This window comes from Globicephala melas, chromosome 17 (genome assembly GCF_963455315.2).
Source record: "Globicephala melas chromosome 17, mGloMel1.2, whole genome shotgun sequence".
NCBI lineage: Eukaryota > Metazoa > Chordata > Mammalia > Artiodactyla > Delphinidae > Globicephala > Globicephala melas.
In genome coordinates this window covers 79,144,406-79,159,930 of record NC_083330.1, presented here as the reverse complement: position 1 = coordinate 79,159,930, position 15,525 = coordinate 79,144,406, and the positions used below count along the sequence as shown (strand labels likewise).

The 15,525-nt window shown below is 60.6% G+C and overlaps 1 protein-coding gene across 6 annotated transcripts; it reads left to right on the top strand.

Annotated features, from left to right (window-relative positions):
• The first annotated feature begins 5,039 nt into the window (after positions 1 to 5,039).
• On the top strand, positions 5,040 to 12,720 carry NRBP2 (nuclear receptor binding protein 2). Of its 6 annotated transcripts, none has more exons than XM_030876195.2 (18): positions 5,041 to 5,493; positions 5,967 to 6,089; positions 6,159 to 6,260; positions 6,358 to 6,447; positions 6,597 to 6,637; positions 6,732 to 6,826; positions 6,976 to 6,999; positions 7,072 to 7,155; positions 7,227 to 7,282; positions 7,379 to 7,474; positions 8,535 to 8,667; positions 8,784 to 8,886; positions 9,012 to 9,062; positions 9,145 to 9,280; positions 10,215 to 10,268; positions 10,360 to 10,423; positions 10,534 to 10,594; positions 10,680 to 10,861. In XM_030876195.2, exons 1-18 carry the CDS (start codon positions 5,371 to 5,373, stop codon positions 10,708 to 10,710), a joined length of 1,467 nt encoding a protein of 488 aa, XP_030732055.1. In that variant the 5' UTR covers positions 5,041 to 5,370; the 3' UTR covers positions 10,711 to 10,861. The 6 variants fall into 6 exon arrangements, with proteins under 6 accessions (XP_060142891.1, XP_030732055.1, XP_060142888.1 ...); XM_030876194.2 differs by having other exon boundaries at positions 5,042 to 5,493; positions 10,534 to 10,589; positions 10,680 to 10,896; XM_060286905.1 differs by lacking the exon at positions 10,360 to 10,423 and having other exon boundaries at positions 10,541 to 10,589; positions 10,680 to 12,720.
• The last annotated feature ends 2,805 nt before the right edge of the window (positions 12,721 to 15,525 follow it).

Below are 15,525 nucleotides of genomic sequence, written 5' to 3'. Positions count from 1 at the left end.
ACCAGTGTGACCTCACCTTAACCTTAACTTAATTACATCTGCAAAGACCCTATTTCCAGAGGCCATGGCCCGGAGGACATGGGGCCAGGGTGGGCAGAGGGGGACACAGCCGGGCTGAGGTGAGAGACTTGGGACAGAGGGCAGGAACCTGGCTGAAGCCCGGTGGGGAGCCAGGAGGGAGCAGAGGCCAGGGCAGCAGTGGGTTAAGGTGGGGAAGGATTTGGAGGGGTCACTGGGAAGGGGGAGGGAGAAGCACACGAATACATGGAGACCACCCGAGGGCAGGGCAGGGACTGGTCATCGCTGGGTATTGAGGCCAACGGCGGGTGGAGGCCGAGCCTCTGCACCAGGACCCTGGGGGGAGGGGGACGAGGGTGCGGGGTTGAGATGGAGGCCAGAGGATGGCCTATAGGAGAAAACACAGCCCGCACCCCCCAAGGCTACCGTGGGGTCCCTGTGCTCACACGGTCCCCTCCTGGGAGCCGCAGGGCAAGGGGAGGGACCGAAGCTGGATGTGACACCCCTCCCTCAGGAGGGCCGGCTGCCCTGGAGGCGGGTCCAGAGTGCAGGGTTGACCTCCTGACCGTGTCTGCCCTCCCACCCACCTGGGCTGTCTCGGGTCCCTCACAGCCTTTCCATCCCCACAGGGAGCAGACGGTGGGCCCTGGCTGAGCAAGTTCTGTGCGATGAACAGCCACGTCTCTCCTCTCAACCTCCTGGTCACCAATGGCACTGAGACGGCTGTCGTCCCTGAGACCGTGAAGGCCGTGCTGGGCACCGGCACCCCATCCGGGCCCCAGGCCAGGAGCCTCGCCGGCGTGTATGTGGAGGCCTCGGGCCAGGCCCAGCGTCTCTACGCTGTCATGAAGCAGGGTCTCCTGCCCTTTGGGCTCGAGCTGGCTCTGCTGGAGGCCCAGGCGGCCCCGGGCAGGGCCAGCTGCTCCTCGTGTCTGAGGCCCTGCAGCAGGGCCTGGTGGGCCTGGAGCGGAAGGAGAAGCCGCTGGCCGCCGAGCACGTGGTCACTGGGTACCCTGACCCTCTGGGGGTGGGAAGCTGGCCCTCTTCCAGGCCATAGGGAAGGAGGTTGTGGACAGGGCACTGGGGTGGAGCTGGCTGGAGGCCCAGGAGGCCACGGGGGGCCTGGTGGACCCCATCCAGGGCATGCGTGTGGCCCCTGAGCTGGCCTGCCAGCAAAGCCTCCTGGACCAGGAGACGTGGTGTGGGCTGTTGGAGCTTGGGCCCAGCTCAAGTGCCCCAGGCTTCCTGGACCCCGACACGCCGGAGCGGCTGCCGTACCGGGAGCTGGTAGGCAGGTGTGTGCAGGCCCCCAGCACGGGGCTGGGCCTGCTGCTCCTCAAGATCACTTTCCGTACGCTGAGTGGGGCACCGAGCTTGGCCAGGCCACTGGAGGTGGGGGTCCTGGACGTGGAGACGGCCCAGGCCTGCGGGAGGGCAGGCTGGCGGTGCCGGATGTGGGTGCACGCACCGAGGTGCAGCACCACCCGCAGGGCACCGGCGGTGTGGCAGGGCTCGTCCTGCTGCCTGCAGGGCACAAGAGCTTCCAGGCCTCGGCCGAGCACCTGCTCCCCACGGGCGCCACGCTTCCGGTCCGGGAGACTCAGGACACCACCCGCATGCTGGTGGACCCAGCCACCGGCCGGCAGCTGTGGCCAGATGAGGCGGTCAGGGCAGGCCTGTTTGGACCAGAGCTCCACAGGCAGCTCCTGGCAGCAGAGCAGGTGGTGACGGGGTATCGTGGCCCCTTCAGTGGCATCCGAATGCCCCTATTCCAGGCCATGACGAGGGAGCTGGTGGACAGGCCTCCGCTGCTGAGGCTCTTGGTTGCCCAGCTGGCTACAGGCAGGCTACGGTGTCCTGCCCGCAGGCTCCGGCTGCCCTGGGAGGCCACCCTGCACTTAGGCTGCCTGGACAAAGAGCTCAGCAGCATCTCTCGCAGGCGGCTGGCTTCTCGGACCCCGGCATGCAGGAGAGCCTCAGCTGTGGGCAGCTGCTGGCCCACTGTGTCACCGACCCAGAGACGGGGCTGGCCTTCCTGCCCATCTCAGTGGGGAGCCCTGGAGCGGAGCCACAGGGGCCCCCGTTCACTGAGCACAGCACCTGGCAGACCTTGAGAGCTGCCGTGGCCACCGTCTCCATGGGCAAGTTCCAGGGCCGGCCCATGTCGCTCTCCGAGGCAGTCCCCGTGGAGCAGAGGGTGACGCTGACCCAGCAGCACAAGGACGGGGCCCTCTTGGTGGAAGAGCTGGTGGCTGCGCTGAGGGCCACCCACGAGCAGGCTGCAGCCACCGCCGGGACCACCTTGGCTGGGTGAGGATGCCCGTGACTCCAGGAGAGCTTCTGAGAGTGGAGATCATCAACCAGGGCATGTACGAGCAGCTGGAACGAGGCCGGACCATGGGCAGCCTGGCCTCGTGCAGAGGTACTTGCGAGGCACTGGCTGCATCGCCGGCTTGCTGTGCCCGGCTCCCAGGAGCCCCTCGGCATCCACGAGACTTGTAGGAAGGGGCTTCTCAGGCCCGGCACAGCCCTCACCCTCCTGGAGACGTGAGCAGCCAGTGGCTTCATCATCAAAAGATAACAAGGGGTATTCAGTGGAGGAGGCACTGAGGGCTGGCATCATGGGCCCGACGTGTTCGCGAGGCTGCTGTCGGCTGAGCGCGCCGTCACCGGCTACACCGACCCCTACACCGGGGAGCAGATCTCCCTCTTCCAGGCCATGAAGAAGGACCTCATCGTCCGGAGCACGGCATCCGCCTGCTGGAGGCCCAGATCGCCACGAGCAGCGTCATCGACCCTGTGCATAGCCGCCGCCTGCCCGTGGACGTGGCCTACTGGCGCGGCTACTTCGACGAGGGGATGAACCGCGTCCTGGAGGACCCCAGCGACGACACCAAGGGCTTCTTCGACCGCAACACACACGAGAACTTCACCTACGTGCACCTGCTCCAGAGGGCTACTCCTGACCCAGAAACAGGCCTCTTGTTTCTTCTCTGTCTGGAAAGTGAGTGGGTATTCTTTCTAATTGGTTGTTTTTTTCAACCCTGAAAAATATATGACAACATTTTAAAACATTTCTTAGCGTGCCAGTATCTGTGTGTAATGTGTTCAGCTTACGTGCACAGCGACGTCCTACTCTCTTCCGTCCTTTTCTGCTTATGGTTCCTCATTGCATTAAAGGAAAGACATTGTCCTGTATGATTTTTTTCTCTTCACCCTTGGTGTTATCAGGTGTGAATTTTCAATTAGAATTTCACAAGTGGCCATTTCTGATAGACTCTGATGCAGTTAGAGTGAAGGACTTTCCTTTGTTTCCCTGGCCTATCACACTGAAGCGTATGCATCAATTTGTTATATTCCCATTTTAATTAAATCCGTTCCTTTCAGTTATCGATTTTTCTCCTGTTCGTTGAGTAAACCATTCCCCATCAATTTCTCGCAGTAATAAGTGCCTTTGGGTCTCAATTTGGGGTCAACCTGCTATTATTTTCCATCCTATGGCTGTGCTTTGAGGGGGCAGGGGCTGGTTCTGTCCCCTGGTGCAGCTCTCCCAGTTGGTATGACCCCCTTGGTTTGCGTCACCAGCTTTGTTCTGGAGGTATGGCCTTTACAACAACGTACAAAGAATTGTTAGTATGTCAGCAAAGCTTTTTTCTTTGAGTTCAGTTTTTTGAAGGTTCATCCACAGAACTCTATCCTTATTGTAGATATGAGGTTAATCACAGGAGAGAAGCACTGACAACCTACGGTGGCATACAGTCATATCCAGAATGGTCTCTGCTTACACTGCAGTTCAGGTGTCAGACTCGGATGAGCCTGGAACTTCAGACACTCATTGCACAGTGTCTGGTTGGGGCAGGTGACAGAGGACCAAGTCTTGCTGGTCCCTCCTTTGCGACACAGCGCGTTCTGAGCAGTGTGAGTGATGGTTTCACAGGATCACCTGAGGGGGGTGGAGTGGGGAGTGCGGGGGCTATGCTGGTCCACCAGGATGACGGCGGTGGAGTTATGTCTATGCAGAAGGTTGGGAGGAAGAGAGGTGTGCAGGGGACTCTGAGAGACCAACAGGCTGAAGGCCTTTGAGCCCGGGGTGGGGGGGTCAGGGTTGTGGTTTACGTCTGGGAGAAGGCACACGCGTGTCCACTACTTCTCTCTCCAGAAGGACATAGTGAGGGAGGGGGAGGACTCAGCAGGTGTGAGCGGGAGACTACTGAAAGGTAGTGGGGGTTTGGGATAAAGGGGGTTTTAGACAAGAATTCTAAAGCACATCCCCTGTTGACATGGCCTCTGGGGTCAGGGCTCCCTTCTGATGGCTCCACTGTTCCAGAAAAGCCATCAGCAGAAAGCGGAGAGAGGGCCATCTGGGAATGTGGGAAGGTGGGTGTGGACATGAAAGGGAAACACCGAATTGCAGGCCAGTGGGAGGTCTGTGGTCACTAATTAAAGTCCACCTGCTTGCGTAGTTTTGTCTCCTTCGGGGACCCTCCCACGTGTTCCTTAGGGGATGGGGGACGTGCCGGGAGAGCTGGCCTCCCCGTCGCGCATTCCTGCCCTTCCCCCAGACCCTCGCGGTGATCCCCGGGCTGAGCGGGCTGCGCCCGGCCCGCTCCACGCTGGGTTCACCCCAAGGTGGGCGCCCGGGGACTGGGCCGGGTTTCAGGATGTGTGTGGCAGGCGTGTGATGGGGAACCGGTGCAGGAAGTACCAGCGGCTCCCAGAGCTGGGCAGGGCCGGTCGGCGCAGGCCTCCGCGCGCCCGGGGAGGCCCCGACGGACCCGGCTCCGGGCCGCCACGGAAACCCCTGCGCCCGGGCCGCTCGCCTCAAGCTGGTGCCGGGGCAGCCGAGTGCAGCGAGTCCCGGGAGGAGCCTGTTTGGGACCAGGCAGCTCCACCGGGAGGGGGCCTCGGGAGGGGCGGGGCCTCGGGGCGGGGCCCTGGACGGGGCGGGCGGGGCCTCTGGCGGGGCGGGGTCCGCGAGGCGGGGCCTTCGTGGATGTGGGCGGGGATAGTGGGCGGGGCCTCGGCCGGGGTGGGTCCCCACGCGCTGGGCCCCTGGGCGGGGGACAGGTGGGGTCTCCGCTGGGCGCCGCAAGGGCTCTGCCTTCTACGGGGAATCTCCGCTCGGGCTCCGGCCAGGAGAGGCGGCTCCGGTGGGGCAGGCGGGCTCCACCCCCGGGCCGGCCGCGCGCCCGCGCCTCCCAGTTCCCGGAGCCCGAGTAGGGACTCGAGGTGGTGGCGGCGGCGGCTCCGCTCCCAGCTGGGCGTCTGGGCGCGGGGCCAGGACGGGAGGGGAGCGGCGGCGGCGCTGGGCGGCGGATAGCGCGGAGGGCGGCGGCCTGGACCCGCCGAGCCATGGCGGCCCCGGAGCCGGTGCCGAGGCGGGGCCGGGAGCGGGAGCGGGAGGACGAGAGTGAGGACGAGAGCGACATCCTGGAAGAGAGCCCGTGCGGCCGCTGGCAGAAGCGGCGGGAGCAGGTGGGCACGGCAGGGAGGGGCGGGTCGCCGCCCACCTCCGGCGGAGGGGCCCTTGAGACCGCGCGGGGCCGTGCGGACTCTCGGGAAGCCAGAGGCCCGAAACCTCTCCGAAGCGTCGCGCAGGCGGCCCCCTTCTTGACGGGCCCTTGCACTCCTTTAGCCTGGCGCCCACGCCCTGGTGAGGAACCCCCGATTCTCTAAGTCTCCTCCCGAGACCGCCTCCCCATGCCTCTGGGACCAGCTGTTAGTCCTCTGGGGACCAGCCTCAAAAACACCCGGAACATGCCCCAGATCCCCTCAGCACAGCCCCAGGATACCAAGCTTCTGCTCCTGGGTGCTCGGCTTCCCCCCAGAGCAGGCCAGCGCCTGCCTCACATACTCGGGCTGCTGGAAGGGAGGTGAGCGGAGACCTAGCCCGCACCCTTTTCCTCCCCCACGCACCAGCTCACTCGTGCCCCCCGCCCCCCCACCAGGTGAACCAGGGGAACATGCCCGGCGTCCAGAGCACCTTCCTGGCCATGGACACGGAGGAGGGGGTGGAGGTGGTGTGGAACGAGCTGCACTTCGCTGACAGGAAGGCCTTTTCGGCCCACGAGGTAAGGCCTGCTGCCCTCACCCCCAACGCCCAGCTCCCCCCCAGCCTGGTGACCGCCCCCCCTTCCCAGGAGAAGATCCAGCTCATGTTTGAGCAGCTGGCGCTGGTGGACCACCCCAACATTGTCAAGCTGCACAAGTACTGGCTGGACGCCTCGGAGGCCCGAGCACGGGTGAGCCCTGGGCACACCACAGGGAGGGGGGCACCAGTGGGTGGGGCGGCCGCGGGCACCCACCGTTGGTGGAGCCCGTGAGCCTGCCGCCTCGCAGGTCATCTTCATCACGGAGTACGTGTCATCGGGCAGCCTCAAGCAGTTCCTCAAAAAGACCAAGAAGAACCACAAGGCCATGAACGCCAGGGTACAGGGAGCGGGCTGGGTCAGCGTCAGGGCCAGGGTGGGGTCGGGGGTGCGCTGGGCGGCCCTGGGCACAGGAGCGGGGTTGGGCCGGGGCACCTCAGGCCCAGCTGCCTTTCCTGCGCTCACCCCACGGAGTCCGTCCGCCGCCAGGCCTGGAAGCGCTGGTGCACGCAGATCCTGTCGGCGCTCAGGTGAGGGCCTGGGCTTGCCCGAGCACCTGCCCCTGGCGCCCCCGCCCCTCTGGCACCCCTGACCCAGCTCCCCCTGCTCTCCCCTCCTCCCCAGCTTTCTGCACGCCTGCAGTCCCCCCATCATCCACGGGAACCTGACCAGCGACACCATCTTCATACAGCACAACGGCCTCATCAAGATCGGCTCTGGTGCTGGCGGAGCGGGGCTGAGCGGGGGCGGGGGGCGGGGCTGGGCGGGGGCGGGGGGCGGGGCTGGGGGACCTGTCTGGAACGGGGCGGACGATGCCCACTGCCCCATCACGTTGACGCCTGCTTTCTCCCCGCGGTAACCGGCGCAGTGTGGCACCGGATCTTCTCCAATGGTGCGTGGGGACCCTGGGGGGACGGAGCGTGGGGGAGAGGTCCGGTCTGCTCATCCCGCGCGCTCTCCGCAGCGCTCCCAGACGATCTTAGAAGCCCCATCCGTGTTGAGCGGGAGGAACCTCGGAACCTGCACTTCTTCCCGCCAGAGTACGGAGGTGAGTCTGGGGGGGTCCCCCCTCACCCCCGGCATCCGCCTTACCTGCCCTGATCTGCTCTCCCCTTTCAGAAGTTGCCGATGGCACTGCCGTGGACATCTTCTCTTTTGGGATGTGTGCGCTGGAGGTACTAACTCCGTGGTCTCTGGGCCCCTCCCAGCTAACTCCCCCCATCCCACCTGTGCTGTCCCTTCCCCATGCCTGACCTTGCCCTGCCCCCCAGATGGCTGTGCTGGAGATCCAGGCCAACGGGGACACCCGGGTCACAGAGGAGGCCATCGCTCGCGCCAGGCATTCTCTGAGTGACCCCAACATGCGGGTAAGCAGCTGGCCCTGCCCCTACCGGCTGGCTCTCAGTGTTCCAAGGAGGGCCGGTGCAGTGCTTCGGGAAGGCCTGGAGGTGCAGCAGGTCTGGGCCAGGTCCGCTGCGTGAGCCTCCACCCCCCCTCCCCCGCAAGGAGGGCCTTACTGGGCGTGCGTGTTGAGTTGCAGACGTGAAGGCTCTGAGGGCACACTCTAAGCACAGAGAGACCGGAGAGATACTTCCCGTGTGGGCACAATTTTTATGCCCGTTTTATAGATAAAGGAACAGGTTCAGAGAGGCTTTAGAGCGAGTGGTGGAGCCGGTGTTTGCATCCAGGTCTGCCTGGTTCCACGTCCCCGCCTGTAAGCCTTCAGGAGACCAGTTAGAAAGAACGTGGTCCTAGCCTGTGTTGGGGGCAAGGTGGGTGGGGAGCCGGCAAAGGGATTGCGGACGGACAGAAGCTGCAGCCACAGCCTCTCTGGCCAGAGTCTGGCGACTGTCTGGCTTCACCGCGTGACCTCTGGGGATGGGGGAGGGAAGTGACGGGGGCCTGGACAGGACTGACAAGGAGGTGGAGCCAGGATGGACCCGAGAGCCAGTGGAGGGCACGGATGTGGGGCAGGGCAGGGACACTTCAAGGTCATCTCCGGAATCAGGCCTGACCTGAGGCAACCGGAAGAGGGGCAGGCTGTAGGTAGGCGGGCTCAGGCTAGGCTGCACTGGCCTCGAGGGCCTGCGCTGATCTTTCAGCACTCTGCCCAGCCCCAGGGCTGCGAGGCGGGGCTGGGGTCCTCCCTGAGCAGCGCAGCTTCACCTGTGAATTGGGGATGACAGTGTCAACCCGCCACGATTTTTGTGAGGGGTGCTGGAAGTAGAGCACGGGCAGTTCTGGGCCCGGGGGCAGACTCGACTGTCCTGTTGGAAGAATCAGGTCCTGGCCTGGCTGCTAATGGGATTCCTCTACTCTCTGCACGTTGCTCCATGAAGGCTCCCACGGGGTTGGGAGGCTTCTCCTCACACAGTGGGGCCAGAGTGGAGGGGCTCCACCGACTGCAGCCCCCTCTCCACACCCCAGGAGTTCATCCTCTCCTGCCTGGCCCGGGACCCTGCCCGCCGGCCCTCCGCTCACAGCCTCCTCTTCCACCGTGTGCTGTTTGAGGTGCACTCGCTGAAGCTCCTGGCCGCTCACTGCTTCATCCAGCACCAGTGTGAGGGGCAGGCCAGCCTGGGGGTGGGCCAGGGCCTGGGGTCGGGATGCAGAAGGAGGCCCCGCAGGACCTCGTGCTTCAGGGCCCACTGCCCTGTGTGCTCCCACCGCCCGCAGACCTCATGCCTGAGAACGTGGTGGAGGAAAAGACCAAGGCGACGGACCCGCACACGGTCCTGGCAGAGATCCCCCGGCCGCCCCGGCCCCCGTTGCAGTGGAGGTGAGCAGCCTGCAGCCCAGAGGCCTCCCCTCTCCTCCCGGCCACGCCCCCCCAGCCCTGCCCGCCCCCCCCCCCCCCGCCCCCGCAGGACCGCCACCCTCATGTTCTCCTCACACCCATACCAGGTACTCAGAGGTCTCCTGCTTGGAGCTTGACAAGTTCCTGGAGGATGTCAGGTGAGGGCTGGAGTGAGGCTGGGGAGTGGGTAACTGTCAGGCCTGAGCCCTCAGCTGCCACCACCCCGCACTGTGTCCCTAGAAATGGGATCTACCCACTGATGAACTTTGCTGCTGCTCGGCCCCTGGGGCTGCCCCGTGTGCTGGCCCCACCCCCCGAGGAAGTCCCAAAGGCCAAGACCCCGACGCCAGAACCCTTTGACTCAGAGACCAGAAAGGTGAGACTCCAGCCTCCACAGGCCTGCCCACCGCCCAGACGGGTGCCCGTATCAGGGATTTCAAGTCCCCCAGCCCGGCTCTCCTCCAGGCTGCCAGGAGAGACCAGGTTCTGGCTGACCTCTTTGTGGGGCTTGGGGGGCAGTCGTACAAGCTGGGATACCCCCTTTCCCAGAGGCTCCAGGGGAAGACCCCTGCAGGCCCCTGTCCCATACACGCTGCCTCTCGGATCCCACCTCCTTGGCTTGCTGATTCGCTGACATCTGTGACCTGGTGTTTCTGCCAAGGCCCCCAGGCCCTGTGTTTCCCCCGTCCCCTCCTCCTGCTAGGCTCCCCCCTGGCCAGGGGCCTCCCCGGCCACCCTCTCCCTTTCCTTGTCCACACCCACTGGGCTCCAGAGCCTCTGGCTTTGGCCTTGGGTGTGTCTCCATGGTTACCTCCCTGATCTGGGCCCCCTCTGTTCCCCACTGGCCTGCTGCACCAGCCCCCAGCCTGGCCGCCTTCCCCCGGCTTTCCAGCCAGAATTCGTGTTCTGATAGCCACAGCTGGGGGTCCTCAGCGCACGCCCCCGCCCCCGCCCCTGGCCCGGCACTCTGAGGCTTGGTGTTGCTGGCATCCTGTGCTTCTGCTGTCATATCCCTGCGCACCTCGCTCCTCCCCCACCCCCTTCCCACAGCTCGCTCTTTCTTCAGGTGTTCTCCTCACCTGTGAAAACTCCTATTCATCCTTCGGTACCCAGCTTCAATATCTACTCTGGAAGTTTCCCTCAACTCGCCAGGCGCCTAGCAGTGAGATGCGCTTCCTAGGCTCCCCTTGGAGACCCTCCTCATTTCCGGTCTTCACGACCCCTTTGTGTCTGGGCCCCTTCGACACAGCATCTGCTCTGCTGCCCAGTTCCAGCCTTCGTGGGTGACCTTGGCCTCCCCCTTCCCCCAGGTGATCCAGATGCAGTGTAACCTGGAGAGAAGCGAGGACCAGGCGCGCTGGCATGTGAGGGGGGGGGGCGCCACCCACAGAGGCGCGGGAGCGCGGGAGGGGCGGGGCCGACTCCCGAGCCCACCTTGCCCTCCCGCCTCCCCAGCTCACTCTGCTCCTGGTGCTGGAGGACAGGCTGCACCGGCAGCTCACCTACGACCTGCTCCCAAGTAGGCCGCCCGGCGGGACCCTGGGCGGTGGCGGAGCGGGGGGTTGGGGGGGGGCGGGCACGGCGGGCGGCGCTGCGGCCTCACGCCCGGTCCTCACGCCCCTGCTGCAGCCGACAGTGCCCAGGACCTGGCCGCCGAGCTGGTGCACTATGGCTTCGTCCACGAGGTGAGGTGCGCAGCCGGGTACGGCCAGCCTGGGAGGGCCGCAGGGTGGGCCGCGCCCCACCATCGCCCATGCCTCCCTCCTGCCCTGCAGGACGATCGGCCGAAGCTGGCCGCCTTCCTAGACAGCACCTTCCTCAAGTACCGCGGAGCTCAGCTGTGACCTTGATCCCACCTCAGCGCTCCAGCTCTCCAGCTCCCCAGCTCCCCGGAACCAGACCTGGTGGCTCCTGTGGGGAAGCTCGGCATTGGCCCCCGGCGTCTGGGTGGGGGACCAGGGGCCCCCTCTGCCTGTGTGCCTGCTAGTGAGGAACCTCCCCCTTCCACAGCTCCCAGCAACCCTGCAGTGGGGCTGAGGGTGGTGGGGCAGGCCCGTCAGGGGTGAGGGAGCCAGGGCTGGGGCTGGGGGGCTGGTTAGCCCCACATGTCCTTAGGATCAGGATGCCCCCATCGGCCAGCTTCCACAGCTCAGCATCCCTCCCGCACCCTTCATTTCCACCCCCGATGCCGTCTGGTCACGAGAGGCTGCCCTGCAGGGAAACGCGGCACAGTGCTGGGGGGCTGAGGGGTGGGGGTCGGCCCTGGACAGATGTGTGCCCAGGGAAGCGCTCCATTCCAAGTTGCTACCGCAGAGCCACACGAGGAGCCGGAATCGCCGCCTTAAGCCCATGGTAAAGCACCTGCAGGTGTCAGGCGTGGTGCTGGGCACTGGGCAGGGCCACGGCCCTGCAGCTCCATGTGGCTCTCACACCCCACCCCCCGGCCAGTGCAGACCCTCCAAAGGGCTATTTTCTGTCCTTGTTCCCTGGCCTCGAGTGGTCAGGGTCAGGCACCCTCCGTGCTCCTCCCAAGCTCACCACTCCTCCTGCTACCTCTCTTACCTCCGCCTGTGGCAGGCAGCTGCCTTCCTGGGTCCTAAGGCTACCAGCCCAGCTCCCTGTCTCCCCCACCGCTACCCCCCATAACCCTAGCCTCCATTCACTTGGACCACCTCCCTTCATTTTCAAATGTAGTTGATCACTCTTAAAGATTTTAAAGTGCATGTATAAACTGAGCACATTCAGGTTTCTAAGCATTTCAAATGTCAAACAAGAAAAGCTCACCACCGTGTTAGTTCTCTGTTGCTGCTGTCAGGGTTTACCACGAACTCAGTGGCTTAAACCAGCACACTTAGATAGTTCTGTAGCTCAGAAGTCTGGCACAGATCCCACCAGACTAAAATCAAGGTGTTAGGAAGACTGCGTGTCTTTCTGGAGGTTCTAGGGCAGAACCCATTTCCTGCTCCTTCAGGTTGCTGGCCTGCAGGTGCCAGGTGCGGCGCTGGGCACAGGGCAGGGATTCATTTCCTCGCAGTGATGGGGCCGAGGTCCCCACTTCCTTGCCTGCTGTAAACTGAAGGCCACTCTTAGCTTCTAGAGGCAGCCACCTCCATTGGCTCACGGCCCCGTCCTCTGTCTTCAAAGTCGGCAACATCGGGTGGAGTCTGTCTCATGAAACTGTGTGTCTGGTTTTCTGCACCAGGAAGGTTTCGTGTGGCTAGGTTGAGTCCGCCCGGATAATCCAGGATGATCTCCTCATCTCAAGGTCCTTAATCTTAATCACATGTGCAAAATACCTTTCACCAAGTAAAGTAATATTCACAGGTTCTGGGGGTTGGGACACTGACATCTTTGCAAGGGGCAGGGGGCGGGTGTCATTATCCCACCTACCACATCACCCTAGCCAAAACCCTAAACCAAAACACCTTACCAAGATGTATCAAATGAAATAAATGCACCAATACGGTGAATCTCAAGTTATCTTAAACATTCCAATACTCTTTACAAAATTATTCAAGTTCTCACACCTTTCAATTTAAAATTACATTCTAAAATAACTTACACATCTAGTTGGAAACGCTGATGCTGTCTGATTCTGCGTCATCTTAAAACAGTTTGAGTGTCCAATGCATAACAGATTGTACCAGTGATTAAACTGAACTCAAAAGGATCAATACTATCATTGCTTCGTTCAATGCCTATGTTGATGTTTTCATTTTAACTTTTATCTTTTCGAAGTTATATACACATTATTTTAAAAGTGGAATTTTCTTAGGCCAATAATAAATAAATAATAAATACTGTCTCTAACCCTGACCCTTTCCAAATTCAACTCTCTTAGCTGTTTCTTCAGGCATTTAAAATGCATGTTTCACAAAATCGCACACATGCTTTTACTGTGTTTTTATTGGTTTTTAACATCACATGTCACCTGCCGGTGTCCTCTGGGGGGAAGGGGGTCACTGGCCTCAACCCCCTGACCCAGCGTCATCCCAGTGTGATGGGTAGTATTACCGCTTCATTCCCACAGGTCTCAGCACAGAACAAGGTGTCCTAGGATTATATTTGCTTTCTTGCACAACTTTTTGTTTCCCCTGGAGTTAATCATTGCCTTTTGGGGGGCTTAGTTTTCTACACGTCTCATTAATTGCTCCCTAGATTCTCCCGCAGAAGTGCGAACCTATTCTCAGTCTTCAGATTTGTTGCATAGCTGGCTGCTGCGTCATCTTTTCCTGGAGCCCCCAGCCTGCCCACTCTCTGCCCCAGGCTACTTGTTCTTGGGTTTGTGACCCAGCTGTCAGCATGGGCTGCGCCTTCACCAGCACCTCCCTCCTCTTGTCTCTGGAACCCATGCTTTCTTCTTCCTTCATTCACCCTCTGTTTGAGGAGGAACATCCTGAGCGAGGATGCGTGCAGGGTCACGGAGTCGTTCCTGTTTGCCCTCACTACTCTCTCATCTGCTTGTTCGTGCAGCTAGGGACAGTGTTGGGCTGGTGGAAGATTACTTCTTGCCAGGACTGTCATTTTCTTCCAGTCCCAAGAACTCCCATGCCTGTCTGAGTTCTGACCCTTTGTGATTTATTCTCTCTCTCTCTCTGGTTCTTCTCTTTACCCAAGTACTTTGGAAATTCTCAACGACGTGTCCTGATGTAGACCTGCTCTTTCTTTTATTTTAATTTTTAATTGAAGCATAGTTGATTTACAATGTTGTGTTAATTCCTGCTGTACAGCAATTTCCATTACTGTTTATCATAGTATATTGAATATAGTTCTCTGTGCTATACAGTAGGACCTTGTTGTTTTGTTTTTTAAATATTTATTCATTCATTTATTTGGTTGCACCCGGTGTTAGCTGCAGCTCGAGGGCTCCTTACTTGTGGCATGCGAACTCTTAGTTGCAGCATGCATGCGGGCTCTAGCTCTCTGACCAGGGATCGAACCTGGGCCCCCTGCATTGGGAGCGCAGAGCCTTACCCACTGTGCCACCAGGGAAGTCCCTGGACCTTGTTGTTTATGACCTCTTTCATCTATTGTCCAGAGATCCCAACCCTTCAGTTCTAGGAAGCTTTCTTTGCTTTTGTGGTGATTTCTCCCCTCTCCTTTTCTGGAATGCTTACTTAGATGTTGGACTTGTTTTTTGACAGGTGCCATATGTGCTGGTTAAGGGCATAGGCTCTGGAGCCATTCTGCTGCTTCCTGCTGTGTGACAGTGGTCTGTGACTCCACTCTCTCACCAGTAAAGGTGGGGATAATAATGGTCCACACTTCATGGGGTGGTTGTGAGATCGCACAAGTTAACTGTGAAAAGTAACGAGAACAGTGCCCAGCACACAAGCACTCTAAAAGCAGCAATGCCAGATTTTCACAGGGGAAGCTGCCAGCAGGGGGTGGTGCTTTTGCCCCCCACAATGGAGGTGGCAAGTCCCAGCCGATCCACCCCTTTATCCCCCCCCCCCCGTTGTGGAGGCCTCTAAGGCGCCCGGCCAGCTCTAGCACTGGGGAGCGCCGACAAGTGTGACAATGGCTCCATTGTCTGCTTTCCAGCTATATGGTTTTGTTGTCATACATTCTGGAAAATTACAGCTTTATCTTTCAACCTTTCTGTTTAACTGTTCGTTTTCCTCTCGTGCTTTCCATTTATAAGTGCTCTTTCTCGTTTGCTGAATGTTCTTTCTTTCCAGCCTCTTGTTCATGTTTTCAGACGCAACAGCCTCTCTAATATCTCTGAGGATACGGTTTTAGCTTTCCTTTTTTCCTCCTTCTTCTGCTCGCTTTATTGGCTGTGTTCCTTCTGAGTCCCTTTTCCTTTTGCTTTTTTGTTTTTTCCTCTCCCTCAGCTGTCTGGTGATCCTGGGTCGCCCAGTTGCATTTAATCTTAGTGGCTGGGGCCTATTGCCTGGTGAGCTTTGAGATCAAGGATCGAGCCAGGCCATTCTCCTGACCACCTCCCAACTGCCAGGCTTTTCTTCTGTGTTGGGAGCTACTGCAGAGATGAGCTCTTCTCTCTGAGGATTGTGGGTGCCACATGCTTGGGGCCGGACTCGGAGCCAGGGGTGGAGGTGGCAGAAAGGCGGGAATCTCACATATTCCCCCACTTTCAGAACAGGACCCTGCCCCCGATGGCCAACCCAACCGAGAGCGCCTCTGCTGGAGCTCACCTCCCAGCCACTGCCGGTAGGGGCTGAGCCCTGGAGTCTCTTCCTTTTCACAGTCGCACTTGCGTGAATGATCTCCTGGACCCCGACCTCCAAGATGCGAAAGCAGCTGCCGCTGTCCACCTTTCTTCAGCTCCACAACATTCCACCCCTTTGTCTTCATGGGTTGCTTCCTTTATAAAAATCCTTTTCCTATCATTTTAGAGGGAAGGGAGATGAGGCAAATATTGTTGGGTTTAACCAGGGGTGTCTGTATTTCATGTCAAACTCTCCCAGGATGCAGAAGAGACCTGCCTAGTTGGGGAAGACACCTTGCTGCCTCAGGCAGGCTGAAGTTGCTAAGCTGACAACTTCAGGGCCTGAGCCTCACTGAGTGAGGGTCTTGGGACTGGGTGGGCATGCAGCAAACGTCCAGGGCAGTTCAACACCAGGGATGGACACCTGGAGCCTTTAAAAAACAGTTCAG